This window comes from Esox lucius, chromosome 22, assembly GCF_011004845.1.
Source record: "Esox lucius isolate fEsoLuc1 chromosome 22, fEsoLuc1.pri, whole genome shotgun sequence".
Lineage (NCBI taxonomy): Eukaryota > Metazoa > Chordata > Actinopteri > Esociformes > Esocidae > Esox > Esox lucius.
This window is the reverse complement of record NC_047590.1, coordinates 14,717,501-14,732,247: the sequence shown is the minus strand read 5'-3', so window position 1 is coordinate 14,732,247 and position 14,747 is coordinate 14,717,501. Positions and strand designations below refer to the sequence as shown.

General features: G+C 43.5%; 1 protein-coding gene across 4 annotated transcripts; it reads right to left on the bottom strand.

Annotated features, from left to right (window-relative positions):
• Positions 1 to 448: 448 nt before the first annotated feature.
• Positions 449 to 8,379, bottom strand: LOC105023162 (ETS translocation variant 5-like). Of its 4 annotated transcripts, none has more exons than XM_010892126.3 (11): positions 8,230 to 8,379; positions 7,037 to 7,182; positions 6,690 to 6,825; positions 6,374 to 6,424; positions 4,143 to 4,269; positions 3,721 to 3,993; positions 3,281 to 3,579; positions 2,242 to 2,370; positions 1,751 to 1,920; positions 1,523 to 1,630; positions 449 to 1,251 (listed from the first exon to the last, which is right to left on the bottom strand). In XM_010892126.3, the coding sequence occupies exons 2-11, from the start codon at positions 7,082 to 7,084 to the stop codon at positions 1,009 to 1,011; spliced, it is 1,584 nt and encodes a 527-aa protein (XP_010890428.2). In that variant the 5' UTR covers positions 7,085 to 7,182; positions 8,230 to 8,379; the 3' UTR covers positions 449 to 1,008. The 4 variants fall into 4 exon arrangements, with proteins under 4 accessions (XP_010890428.2, XP_010890429.2, XP_010890430.2 ...); XM_010892127.3 differs by having other exon boundaries at positions 1,529 to 1,630; positions 8,230 to 8,378; XM_010892128.4 differs by having other exon boundaries at positions 3,721 to 3,978; positions 8,230 to 8,378.
• Positions 8,380 to 14,747: the final 6,368 nt, after the last annotated feature.

The following is a 14,747-nucleotide window of genomic DNA, read 5'->3' as shown; positions in this document are numbered from 1 at the left end:
AAGCTTAAGAAAAAAAATAGTTTTATTTTTGTATCCCTTTTATGTGGTAGGACAAAATTATGAAAAGGTAACAAAACATCTTGGAAAGAAATCTAGTAGTACACTTACAAATTAGGAGTAAAAGAGCATTGTGACTGTTTTTTTGGGTTTGGTGAGAAAATTACAATTCCCAGAGTTAGAAAATGAAAAGCAGTTCAGCAAGTACAGTCCTGAGTCGACCACTCCAAAGTCAGACTGGATTTCAGCGGGTTTGAGTGTTTATGAGTGGGAACGGCAAAAACGTGCTCAGGGCACTCTTGTCCCAGCTTTACAGTCGTATGATGTGTTATGGAATTATAAACAGACAATCTTAACCGTCAGCTGCCTGTGGATTTGTTCATTGCATAAAAGGTTACGCTAATTCGCCTGTGGCGTTACAAGTTTCATCGTTTCCCTCCAAGGTGTCTAGTTTCTTATTCTGTTTGATGATTTGGATTCGAGCCATAAAACCGTTGGCATCTCAAAGGGCAGTGTTTTATGTCCTTGTCATATTGTCATTGGCATGGTTGTACCTACCGGAGACAGAACCAGATAGAGGATATTTCACGTGTACTGGCTGCAGTCCGGGCACGCTCGCACCCATAACTTAGTGTCCTTACTCAACTCCTGTGGTGTTAAACTACAGTCCATGTTGGGCTGGGCTACTGGACGTTCACTGATTCCGTCGATATCGGTAAGGACACAGTCTTCTGCCGCAAGTCCATCTGTTGACACAGGGCAAACGAGGAGGAAGGTGGACATCTTCGGTATGTGTCTGCTTTTTTCCCCCTCGGGACATGGGAAGGTAAATCTCAAGACTGGCAAAGAGCTCAGAAGGACTGAGTTTTGGGATAGTAGGGGCTGGGGGGTCCAAATCCGCTCAGCAGTTTGGGCTTATGGGGGTGTGGTTAGGATATGAGGGGTTGGAATAGGGGAGTGGTCCGACAGGGTGTCCGATGAGAGCCTTCTTGGTATAGTTGGTCAGAGCACTCAGAATAAATAGTTATCTGGATAACCCAGACCAGTGGAGCACTGCTCTGCACCGTCGCCCTGGTAGGGGCCGCAGCCGTCCTCGTAGTGGGCCAGGGGCATGGCGGTGTCCTCCTCCCCCACCGCCAGGGCCAGGCTGTCGGGATCCTGCTTCAGGCTGGGCCTCTGGTTGTCAGGGAAGGCCATGGAGAACAGGGCCTCGGGGTCACACACAAACTTGTACACGTATCTTTCTCCAGCGACCTGAGGACCACACCCAAACGGACCAGGTTAGTCATTCAGAGCAGAAACTGGCAGAACGTTTGAAAAAGAAACTCCCAACCTTCTGAAATGTTAGGAAAGGGTGCAAATTCCTCAATGTCTTCACTCCCAAACTTCTAACTCAATTCAGTCCTTGTAGGCAAATAATATTTTAAATGTTGTCCTCAATTCTCTATGATGTTGCCTGAACTGCGGTAAATCCTATACAGTCATCATTGATCTGAATAAAAAAAAAAAAAAAACATAAAATTACCTTTACCTTCTGCATGATGCCCTTCTCGTAGTAGTAACGCAGGGATCGGCTCAGCTTGTCGTAATTCATGGCCGGCCGGTTCTTCTGTAGGCCCCAGCGCCGAGCAACCTGCGACAGGGAGTTAGCACGGGCAGGTTAAAACCCTGGACTCGTCTGATCAGCCTATGGGTACGTACTATGCAAAAGGTCTTTAAACCCGAGCCACCCCGACCGCAGCTGTCAACTAACCTCTTCGGGCTCGATGAGTTTGAACTCCATGCCGCGGCCGGTCCAGGTGATGAAGTGGCCATTGGCCGGGTCGTCCAGCAGAGTGACCAGGAACTGCCAGAGCTGGAGGGAGCCTCGGCGCTGGTAGGGCGGGCCGTCACGGAACCCCCCGGCCTCCTGCTTGATCTTGCCTGGACGGACAAATGTGAAGTGATATTGAATGAATTGAACGATACATGTTAATGAAAGAGACTGATAAGTGAAAGGTTCCAGTGATGGGGAGTCAGGGCATTGAGTTTGGCCTAAGAGGCTCTGTTTATGGTACACAGTCTTGGCTTTTATTTTCTCACAAGGGCCTATGAAAGTCTACTCTTTCCAACCACGCTCCTTTGGCGTAACTAGAAGATGCCGGGAAAACGGGATTCTTAAAATGCTGTTATTTTGTCCTAAAGTGTTAAACTTGTCAAAGGTTCAAATACAGTATGGATTTCCTTACTCAGTGGATGTCTTACCGTCTAGTCTCTCTGGTACAACACATGTGTCGTCGTGGTGTAGACGAGGCTCACCCTCAAACACGAACCCCTCGCTGTTTTGGTAGAAGCTGCTGGACTTCCCGAAAGAAGACTGGCAGTTTTGCACTTCTGTAAAGGTAAGGGATAATTGAAAATATTAATATATTGAAATATAAGTTCTTGAGCGTCTCAAACCAGGAAGTGAGACAAATGGAAAGATTGGGTTCTGATATGCTCATTCATACCCTCTTACCAGCATAAACAAAACATATAAATAGTAATGTTTCAAAAATACTAAATGCATGTTATCAGTTGTTGTGGATGAGAGCATCAGCCAAATGACAAATATTTGAGCTTGTTGTTCAAGAAAAATAAATGATTTGTGTTGCCATGAATAGCGTTGATGCTAATTTTAGTTCCCCTTAACCTAATGACATAATGCAGAGCCTAAGACAAACTGTCTCACACACATAGCCCAGTCTCCTCATGGTCCCCTGAGGCAAGTTAAGAGGATCTCACTGTGACGTCATTAACCTCACAGGCAGAAAGTGGGCTGGAGACTGAAAGTGAAATTAGGAGATCACATCTTTGAAGATGAGATTTTTGACTCTCTTGGTGTTGTATATTAAACCCAGAAAGACTGCAAGTGATGCAGCGAAGTACACAACTGCATGGCAGGACAAACATCTTGATGAACTCCCATGTTTACGGTATTGAACAAATTCCGGTAACTGTGAAAGGAGCTTCTAATTTAGACTGCTTGGTTAACTTCCAAACCCGTAGGGCCTCAGTAACGGAGCTTAGTCTACACCTCAATTCAGAAGGCGCTGTCTGTTTGCATTGAAGTCATTAGGCAGACACTTACCTGGAGAGACCCACAGTGAATGCATTTCATTACATGCTTTTTCCTAGTTACTGATTTGAACCCACAACTCTGGCTAAACAAGCGCCATGCGCTTTATAGAACTACAGTACGCAGGACTCTCTAGGTATGCATAACCCAGTCTGAAAGAGTGCTGCTCTCCAGCCATTGGCTCACCTTGGTCGAAGCGGAAATCCTGAGGCTCCTGCTTGATGGAGAGACCCTGGAAGGAGGTGCGGGGAGGGCACATGGTTGGAACTCCCTGCTCTATGTAGCGGGGGTCCACCAGCTCCTGCTTGAAGTCCTGGGCAGGGAGAGGGACTATGGGCTCAGACAGGTGTCGCTGGTAAGGGGGGCGGCCATCGCGGCACAGGGGGTTGCGGTGGGAGTGGTGGGGCTGAGGCGGGTAGGGGGCACGGGCGCAGCCGTCAGACGGAGGTAAAGAGGGACATGGCTCAGACAGCTGCCGATGAAACCTGGAGGGAGAGGAAAATAAACCTGTCACATACTGTCTCAGACCTGGTCAGGTACAGTCCTGTTCAGAGAATTCTTCAACAGCTTGATGTTGGAACCAGGACAAAAGTGATTGGCTCCAACAGCGCGCAGACCCAACCCACCTGTGCTCTGAACTGTAAGGGGCATCGGAGTGATTGGCGGGGAGGAGGGGCATGGCGAAGGGGTGGGGCCGGTGCTGGGAAGGGCCCGGGGAGGCGGCGTGCCCGTGCGGAAGACGACTGTGGCCAGGGTGCGACGTCTGGATAGTGGGCGTGATCTGCCTCTGCAGGGGGTGTGTCCCCAGGGTGGAGTTGCAGGGCAAAGCAGGGGTGGAGGGCGGGGTTAGAGTGTGGATGCCGAGGGTTTTCCTGTTGTAGGCACTGTGCGGGAGGAGACTGTTAAATTTGGGCAAAAGCAGAGAGATTACCTCTGTATTTCCCACAACATATAGACTGTATGATCTGACATTGAGTAGCCCCAGTAGCCCTTTTTGTGCTCAAACAAATAATGAAATTACAAGTCTGGGGTGTCAAGAAGAGCCTACCTGCAGGTGTAATGGCACTTGTCTGTGTAGGGAGTCAGTCTCTGTGGTTCCTGACTGCAGGGGGACAGCTCCCTGGAAGGGATAGGCTCCTGCTTCACCTTATTGGCCGAAGGTCCATGAAACATTACTGCAACAATGGGAGAAAGTCCAAAAAACATTACTTAACCATTTACATTACAATTTATAAGTCAGCATACAAAAATGCCATAAAACAATACACCATAAAACATACAATACAGATGAATGGATTGTTTTCCGTCATTGGTTGGTTTTCTGTGCTTCACTGCTAGAAACCAGGTGCTAAATTGTTTGCTCGAAGCGTAGGGATTAAATGGGTCCCTTTCAAGATGGGAATGGTCTCTATAATTGACGACTTTAATTGTTTAGGTTTTTCCTCTTCCATTTGTTTAATCCAATGCTGGCAAACTTTCCTTCCGTTTTGGACGGATGACTATTGTGCACATAAACACTGAATACCAGTGTCCTTTCACAGGGCTTATTGCTGTTGTTACCAAAGCAACAATAAGACCTGTTACAAAGTAACGTTGTATTCAATTGCACAGAACAGAGCACCTACATTTCCCAACCCTAGTGACTAGTTACTTTTGTGCGTTTCTCTAGTTGTGTACAGTAAAGGACTTTAACTGGCTGCTCATTTGGCTGGGTCTGTGCCTACATCAGCTCCCTGTTTCCTGTTGGGCCACATAGGCTAACGGCCATCACTCAACCACACCATTCAGCTACTGCAGTCTCGCAAATCACCCGGCACAGCCAAGGCCCAGCAGGAAGTCAACATACTACACTTTCAAGCGTCAAGCCCATCAATGCCAATAGCAAGGAGGTCTCATACTGACGAAGGGACCTTTGTGTTACAGAACCACAATGGGAGTCTCAATCATAGCCAGAGTACTTTTCTATCTCAGTAGAATTGTTTGAAATTGCAATGCAAATCTTTCAACGTTCCTCAAAATTGGTTAGTAGTCATGGCTGGACTTTAACAATACTCGGCTCTCATTCCTCGGACAAAGTTCATGTTTAAATAAAGGAGTCTGGAGTTGACAGCCGTATGCCACGTGACCGCTCATGCGCACAAACGGAGGAGGACTGCTGAATGAAGGGTCTGTCAGACCAGCTGGCAGCACACCAAGCGGGCGCGCGCCAAGCCAACCCCATTGCCGTCAAACGCATGGCAGTGCCTCCAAGGACACAAACTGCATTAAAAACATCAGCGGATCTGCCTGAGACAGTGAATTACAATGTTCCAGTGAAAGAAGGCGAGAACTTGTCCCCTGATCAGACTTTGTTTCTCCTTTGGGCCAAAGCGCGGTCGTTCCATTCACATTTGGAAAACCGGGTCGGCAAAACCGGCCCATCTGGAGCAAAATCAAAGGCGCCCATTCAAGCCACATGCATGTTATTCTAGGCAGTGAAAACGAGTGGCGCGAAGAACAAAGGAAACAGCGCAAGAGTTGTGTAGGCTTGAGTTGGAACTCAGCCGGCGCTCACAGCCAGAGTGGGGTTGGTGTCGGAACTTCATAGGAAGGCCATGACAGGCGTTAGTGACACTCCTGGTTCGTGGTCAGTAGGACCTTCTGTTCCCAAATCTTTTACATCAAAATATAGGTTCTTAATTGGACACTAAGGTACTGCCTACTCATAAAAAAAAAAATCTCAAAGGCTTAATGAATCTGGGCAGAGAACAGAGCACAGTAATTCTCATTCAGGTTGTCTATCCAAGAGGAAAGCTGCAGGATGTTTAGTATAAACCCAGATATTACATGTAGTACCATATTAAGTTTAGGCCTTTTTCTGTTTTCTTTTCACCAAAATCCTATAATCTTTACGAGCCAATAAGCCAAGGTGTGCTTCGAGGGCATTAATTGGCTACAGGTTAGAAGTAAGACCACTGATTGGCTTAAAGGCCAAGTGAGTAAAGTGAAGGGTTGATTTAAATCAGGGCTCAACAACATCCAATTGGATTTGAGCTTTCGACGACACAGGACTGTGGTTAAAATCACCCTTGAAGGAGGCAACCCAAGAGCCCTAACGTAGCGCAACACCCCACTCTCACCGTTCAGTGGCACACTGTTGTACCAGTAGAACTAAAACCTTCTCAAAGATCGTGTTTTGGAATGAAAACACTCGTTAGGAAATGTGCAACTACGCAAATGCTGTCGTGGCCGTTAATCCTTTATAACACATCCATAAATATTTAATCAGTTGGCACTTACGGTTATCTGACTGGAAATCTGGAACAAACTGCTCGTCATCGGGCACCTGAGCTGAAAAAAGGGGAATAGGCAGAGTTGAATTACTAGAACTCATTGATGACATGCTCGAATGCTGACCGTTCTTTAGATCCCGTAAATTGGTGAAATATAAATATTGATCATATACTTTTTTCAATAAAAAAAAAAAGGTTCAAATAGCATCCTATTTCCAAATGTTTCCTAGGTTCAATTGCCTTGAGCCAACCGTTGATTTTCCTACAAACAATGAGCATGATGCAAGAGTGAAAACCTACTAAATGACAAGAGCAGGGTATACCTTCGGCAATCCATGTCTCTTGAAGTTGCAGAAGGTCTTGAAAGAGATCTTCTGTGTCCTGGGCCAGCTCCGTTTCCACAAACTTTCTCTTGCGGTCGTTATAAAGCCTGCTTGTTTGCTCTTCCATGTGAGAATTCTGCTTGAATGAGTGTATAGAACTCAACATTATTGATTGCCCTGATGTGGAATATGGATTTGCCTAAATGTGATTGGGATTAGTTATCCCCAAATACCCTCAAAGTAATTTGGGGTCATTTTACTTCAATCTAGGAAAGATGAGTGATTTCTTTAAAATCCTATTTGGGAATGAGCCCAGAGGAAACATCCAGGGTAGTCTGAATACTCACACTAGGGGGGCCCATGAAAGGGACTTGCTGGTCGTAAAATCTGTCCATGATTGCCCGTCTTCACTCCCTTTGAGCTGAAGTTGCAGGGGAGGAGGGGGAGGCAGGGGTGACACAAGCAGCAGGAGATCCCGGGCCCTCTGTTACTTCTGTGAAGAGCAGAGAAAGTGGGCCCCCGGTTAGGAAGCTATACCCAAATCACCTGTCATTTGACATCAACACAAACATAGGGTGGGTCTTAAATTGTCCAAATCCTTTTCCCTGTAGAGTGCACTATATACTATAGACCCTGGTCAAATGGAGTGCTCTACCAAGGGAAGAGGGTGCCTTTGGGGTTTAAACCCTCAGCCTGGCTTTTGGGTAAGATGGCGGTTCCCCTTCATCTATGTTATGTTTGTTTTGTTGACCCTTCCTGTGGGTAGTGCTGGTTATCCTGAACCTGGTCAATCTGCTCAGGATAACGGTCCTAACCCGCAATACACAACAAACTGAGACTGGTGACAGTACAACAAGTAGAAGGACTGTACAGGAGTCGTTCTCAATAGTGTTCAAGTAAGTGTTACTGAAAAGTCTTAAAAGTAGAATTTTTTTTTATTGAGTTTATGCACATGCAAAACTGCGATAGTCTGATTAAATCTAAAATATAAGTGACATTTAGGGGGGGGGGAAATATGCAACGCATTGGATAAAGTTATGTATTTAGGAAAGCAGGGTAGGAGCAGGTTAATCCCAACGAAGAAAAATAAAACGAGTTCAAGTAAACTTCCCACCATGGTGCCCCGCAACCCCTCCTCCCAACCACCCTTTTACATTACCCCTCCCATGGCCCCAGCTTGTTTTTCTCAATGAAGTGAAATTTGATCCCTGGTTCGCGAGCGAAAAGAGGGGGAGAAGGACTCAACCCTTCCATTCATAAATTGACAAAGATTCTACCTGCGCAGTACCAAGCCAAAGTCCTGTAACGTAAACATTACACGACAAAGTAGAGTAATAGCATTGACTACAAATAAGAAAATGGTTGCCAAATAAAGAAACGTAAAATGGCGTTCGTAATGCCTGCGCCCCCCCCCCCTCCAATTATACAGATGCAAGTCGGTAAAAGTAAATGCGTTATTATAAGAACTAGCTGGAAATAAACTAACGCAAAAACCTATCCAAACATTTTGTTACGTTGAAAAATTGTTGTAAAACGTCACCTTTGTGGAAATTTTATTCCTTGGCAATGTGGAAAAGAAGTGCTGATTCGCTCCGCGCTCGTGCAAATGCTGTCCGCTCAGGATGGATTGTCGACTACACTCTCCTCACAAAAATCTGACTGTGGTTTTCTCAATGGAATCGTCTGGTTTTCCCTGAGTCGAAAATAAAAGACTCCGTAATACATGCTCATTGGTTGTTACACAATGCCATTCAAGTGACTGTCCAATCGACATACAGAAAGCGCGGTGAACTTTCGTTCCCAATGATGGGCGAGCTTGTTTGGTTTTATGAATGACTGCTTTTCATTCATGTCTCTGAAATTGTTTCTTAAAGGACCAGACACTGGGAGAAATAAGAGTAAAAACTAAAGTATTTTGGAAGATATTTTTTATCTCAGTTATATTCAAGTTAAGATAAAACAGTATAAAATAGCCCTAATAATCACATATAAACTGAATTATCTTGCTGCATAGTTGATACATAGTTATACTATTATTTTACTCCACTGTTTAATAATTTAATAATTATTATATGAAAATAATAATTTTCATTTTATTGATTTAGCAGATACAGTTTCTTTCAGGCACATGGTACCTTGCTCAAGGGCACAATGACCGATTTGCTATACCTTGTCAGGGGATTAATGCAATATCTCGCCAAATATTTGCCCATTTGAGGTTACAAAAGCATTCAGGTCTAGTAAAATTCCAGGACATTAATCATTTACAGTTTAACTTTTTCTTTACAGACATTGATTAAATGCTTTGAGTGGGATAAACAAGTTGTTCTGATGAAAGTGTTGGCTGACTATGGAGTCTGGACCCAAGCTAACTCACACCTTAACCTATGTACACGCATGCACGCAGGCACAAGGCGCACACACACACACTCAGGCACAAGGCGCGCACACACACACACACACACACACACACACACACTCCCTCTCTCGCTCTCTCACTTTTCTGTGGCTCTCTCATTCTTACTAGGCTGGAGGCCACACTGTAAGAAAAGGGAGAAATGGTTACAGTAAATTAAATGCCATACATGATCTGACTTGCGGTCTAATAATAGCACCCATAACTTCCTCATACTGTCTGTCTGGTTATGGTGAGAAAAGGGGACGCTCCGTTGTCTTCAAGCAATTAATCTGCTGTGGTATTACAGAGATATAACCACATTGGTACAGGCAGTATTCAACACTGAAATAGATGTCAGTAATCCTTTTGGAGGAGAGTACTGTTGATTTTTGGGTTCCCAAACTCAGCAATACTTTTGAGTGTAAATTCTATAAGAAGTGCAGGATGAAGGGCTTTCAAGTGGTAGAATATTTGATACTTCAGTCCTGGGCTCCTGCCCATATCAAGCACAGATTACAGGGATAGATAAATAGATACACACTGCAGCTTGAGAGTTGTAATCCTTGGTTCCATTGTATGGTGGCTATACAGTGCCCTCCACAGTTATTGACATCCTCGGCAAACATGTAAAAATGTCTTATTTATCTTTCATCAACTATGATCTGGCCTAGTCTGTCTGTTTTATGTGTTGATGCTGTGCACACATTTACTCTCCTGAGACGCAGAGTGGATTGTTGGGATCAACTCACAGATCTTGTTCTGCCACGTAGGTAGACGGAACCTTTATTGATCAAAAGTCCTTTTACAGAAGCCTGTTCTTCATAAGGTTTAAAGTTTACGTTCATAAAATCGGAGTCAGTGAACATCCACAGCCATTTTGAACACTTAGTATTCCTATATTTACAATCTCATGAAATGGTCCTTATGCATGAAATACAATTCTTCATTTTGTTCCATGGGTATAGCAAAATTAAAATGTTTTGGTTCTACATAGTTCCTGTACTCTAGAGTATCTCATAATCACTCCCTGTTTCAATCAGTTTTCTTTCTCCTATTGACACGGAAAGAACACAACCCAACTATTTTCACCCCCCTGTGCAGTGTAGCTTTTGTGTTTTCATAACCCAAAAAAAAAACAGCGTGCACATTCACGAGACCCATGAAATTCACACAGTCCTGTGACCGAATACTGCTCCCTTTGTCCTCATTGGCTTGGTCCCAGATCACCTTTCAGACCTCTCTCCCCTCAGAGCCTGCACCCTGAATAGCCCCCTAGTCCCTATCTAGTGGACTACCCTTTTTTAAGGCAGTGTGCTATTCTGTCCAACACTTTGGGAGGCATACACAGTTTTCGTAACAGTTCACGTGGCTCTTTGATAGTATTTACCATGCAGTATCATGACTTTACACTTCAAAGGCCAGACAGCCTCCCCCCATCTACAATATCACAAGCAGCGTGTATGTCCAACTTGAAGTGGCCCACTCTGCTATAATTCCCCTTTGAACTTATTCCAGCTCATTGCCTTTCTCATTGTTCAAAAGCACGATGCACAGCTCTCTTCCCAACCGTAATAGTTCAACGCTCCCTCACATGAAGAACTAGGCTATGTGGGATTATGCTGTCACTTCCTAAACTGCAGAATCTTAATGTCATTGGTTTGGGAAGCATTGATATAGTTCTTATTAATGAATGCTCTGTAAAGCCTTTATAAGTATTAATGAAGTTAAACGTGCCCCCATTCACATGTGATATCTACTCTCATATACTTTTATGTAAAAATCCAGAAATAGCTGAGAAACTTATTTCTGGTTACAATGCACTCATGGATATCACAAAACAAACACATGGGTTCTTTATTACCCATCGTACACGTTGCATCTTGTCCAACTAACAGGCAAGGCAGACATTTTAAAAGGGTCGGACCATCCCTGTGCCGAACAATACTAATGATCGACATGATTTTATCTGCCCAGTAGCATGTGAATTGCTCAGAGAGGTCTTTCCAGTCTCTGCTTCACACTGTTTCTCAGGGAGACTACATTAAAAATAGCCTCCAAACAACCTCAAACACAAAGACAGCCACTCTTCTTCTCTCTCATTCAAGACACACTGCATCTCCCTCTTTCTGCCCCTTGCTCCTCCCACCCCCTGTGTCCCTCCATCCATTTCTCTACCATTTATCTTTCTATTGGTTTAACTGTGGGCGGCTTGCAGACGAACAGCCAATAGACCATGTCCAGGCTTGTTCCCCTTTAAATATTCTGAATCAGGTAGGATACAAAAAATACATTTGTTGGTTCAACATACATTTCTGTGGCAGCAAGTTGCAATATGAAACATTCTTAGCCAAACGCTTCAGTTTGAAAATGTTTTTGAGCTAAACTCACAATCCCTTTGCAGCTGGCTGCTTTATAATTGTACTTTGAGTCAACTTCTTTTTTCAAGAGTAGAATGGCTGGGGAAAAAGGAGAAAATTACAAGAGCAATGACTAACTAAGTAAAGAGGGAGAAATGTGAATTAGCTGAGCGGTTAAAGTAATCAAAAACCAAACAGTAATACATCAAAGAGGAGGAGCACTGGGTGAAATTTTTCCAGGGAATCTGTACACTGCCCCGAGTTTCTTTGTAGTGGGTTGAACGTAGACATCAGTTCATGCGTCATCCTCTTGCCAGCCACTCTTTGTTAAATATCCCTTAGGGCATGTATTCCCTTGGTTCTAAATATACTTCAGTGCTACCCTTTTCATACAAAGGCACTCACTGCAGTGCAGTTTCCTGAGGTTGTACTGTATAACGGATAGCACAAGTGTGTGAATATCTGCTTGTTGCACCGGTTTGTTGTGGGCTGAGGTTTGGTTTAATGGTTTTATTTTTTGGTTTTATTCACTTCACTGTACCTCCTGCCTGTTTGACCAATATGGGGTTTAGAGCCTTCAGCCGCTCTGCCCCTCGCCTCTAGAATTCTCTTCCAGCAGACATCTGTAACATCATCTGCTTATAGCAATGTTCATCATCACGATTCATCTGCTTTTAGAATTGTTTGTTTTTATCTTTATTGTGATTTGTGTCTTGTATGGTGACCTTGAATGCTTAGAAAGGCGCCTAAAAATAAAATGTATTATTATTATTTATTTTATTAAAACTAACAGTAATACCAGTGTTAACAGCATCCTAGTTATGTAGATATTAATGTGTATCTAACACGGTAACATAAGGTAGTACTGCATAGTTGCATAGTAATCAGGGCAACATGTAAAGTGTTAATAAGAGTCACTGCCTCACAGTTAGCTGTGTTTTTACAAAACCAGGGTTTAGTTGGCCAGCTGTTGGGCAGGTCAGTCATCAATTATTGTTGCCTTTTTGCACACTAGCAACTCCTTGTGGAGGCTTGTGAGCTCAATCAAGGCTATTGGCCAGAGAATGCTTTCCTTAGGCCTATGGGATTGTGGGGTATTGTTCCTTGTTTGAACCAATAAAATGATATGAAGCAGAAGAGGCCAAACATTTGCTTTTATGTAAAAAAGGGCATCATCTTTTTCACAATTCCAGAGTGTGGAACCTTTAAGAAAACATGCGCTGGGCCTCTTAAATAATACCAATACAGGAACAAACCAAATCCAGTAATTCCCTCATAAACAGAGGATATCCTACCAAAATCCAGGGGACCTTGACACAACTTCCTGCTGTGCTGGGGACATCCAAATTCATGTTTGTTTGCAGGGACCACAAATGCTCAAAAGACATAGACCCTTACCTTTTTAACAATCATTGGCCTTTAAATCAAACTGTCATTTGGGCTGTTTACATTGCAGAGTTGATATGATGTGTAAATTGCAGGAGCACATCAGCGTACAGTCAGCTCCCCTGTAGATTTTCCATATGCACATCACCATGGCTGTAAAACACAAAGCCACAGGAATGGAGCCAAAAGCACATGTTGCAGCCTCATGCATATAGACCAGTGTCTTGTTAGTTCTATAGACCAGTGTCTTGTTAGTTCTATAGACCAGTGTCTTGTTAGTTCTATAGACCAGTGTCTTGTTAGTTCTCTGGGCCAGTGTCTTGTTAGTTCTCTGGGCCAGTGTCTTGTTAGTTCTCTGGGCCAGTGTCTTGTTAGTTCTCTGGGCCAGTGTCTTGTTAGTTCTCTGGGCCAGTGTCTTGTTAGTTCTCTGGGCCAGTGTCTTGTTAGTGCTCTGCGCCAGTGTCTTGTTAGTTCTATGGGCCAGTGTCTTGTTAGTTCTCTGGGCCAGTGTCTTGTTAGTTCTCTGGGCCAGTGTCTTGTTAGTTCTACGGGCCAGTGTCTTGTCAGTTCTCTGGGCCAGTGTCTTGTTAGTTCTATGGGCCAGTGTCTTGTTAGTTCTCTGGGCCAGTGTCTTGTTAGTTTTATGTGCCAGTGTCTTGTTAGTTCTATGGGCCAGTGTCTTGTTAGTTTTATGGGCCAGTGTCTTGTTAGTTTTATGGGCCAGTGTTTTGTTAGTTTTATGGGCCAGTGTTTTGTTAGTTTTATGGGCCAGTGTCTTGTTAGTTCTCATATTTTTCTCATATTTTTGGTGCCACCATCCAAAGATAAATACACTTAAGTGTTAGTAAAATATCTTAAATCACGTTAAAACAGTTGAAAGGACACACTGGCCTGAATTGTTAGGGTTTTTTGTCACTATGCTACTAAATGGGCAATATTTCTTATGAAGAAAATATTGAAATATTGAAAATCCAATTTTGGATTAATTCACATGATAATTACTGTGAGCCAGGATATGACATCATGGAAACACATATGAGAAACCCTCTAGTTAAGAAGAAAGGTTAAGAAGTCTCTTAGAAATGTTTGATATGTTCACAACCTTTCAGATTTCACCCAAAAATGTTATCACTTGGTGCATATGTAAAATCACCATAAAATCGAAGTCGATTTTTCAGATGGGTGCACAAACAGCTGTCGTAAAACACGTTTCTGTGAGAAAAGTCATACAACAAATCAAAGTAATAAGAACGTCCAGTAACTTCATATGGCTAAACGGTTATACTGAACAATTTTAGTCTAATTCTCTTCCTAAAGTTATTTATTCATTTTATTGCACACACAATTCCATAGTGTTTTATATCTGTTTTGTGCAGTTTAGGCTTCATTTGGGTCATATTTGCTAATGCTTTCTTCGAGTAAATGCCTTTATCGCCACGCCAAAAATGTGCACCACAGTGCAAAGAATAGTTCTCACAGAGATAATGTTACTCAGTCAAGATCAAGTACTTGCAAAACCTGTGCTTGCATTGACTATGAGTCATACTAACACAGAGAGGAACCCTGCAGATACAAAGCTTTTCTTTGCCACTGTCTTTGACCCCAAATGCAAGCAATGTATGTATTGTGTACCAGTTTCCCAAATCTCTCCTCAGGCCCCTGAGACCTTTCACGTTTTTTTTGTTTCAAAACCTTAAATGGCACATGATCAATGAGTCAACATTGATTAGTTGACTAATTGAATCAGGTGTGCGAGTTTAGGATTAGAACGAAAACGTGAAACCTCTGGGTTGACCGAGAAAACGTCCCACCTCTGGGAGGATCCCTAACAAACAGACAAAATGGTGTAGCAAAAGAGGGATGAGAAGATGTTGTATACTGAAGAGAGGAGTGATGGACACACATGGACATGCTGGC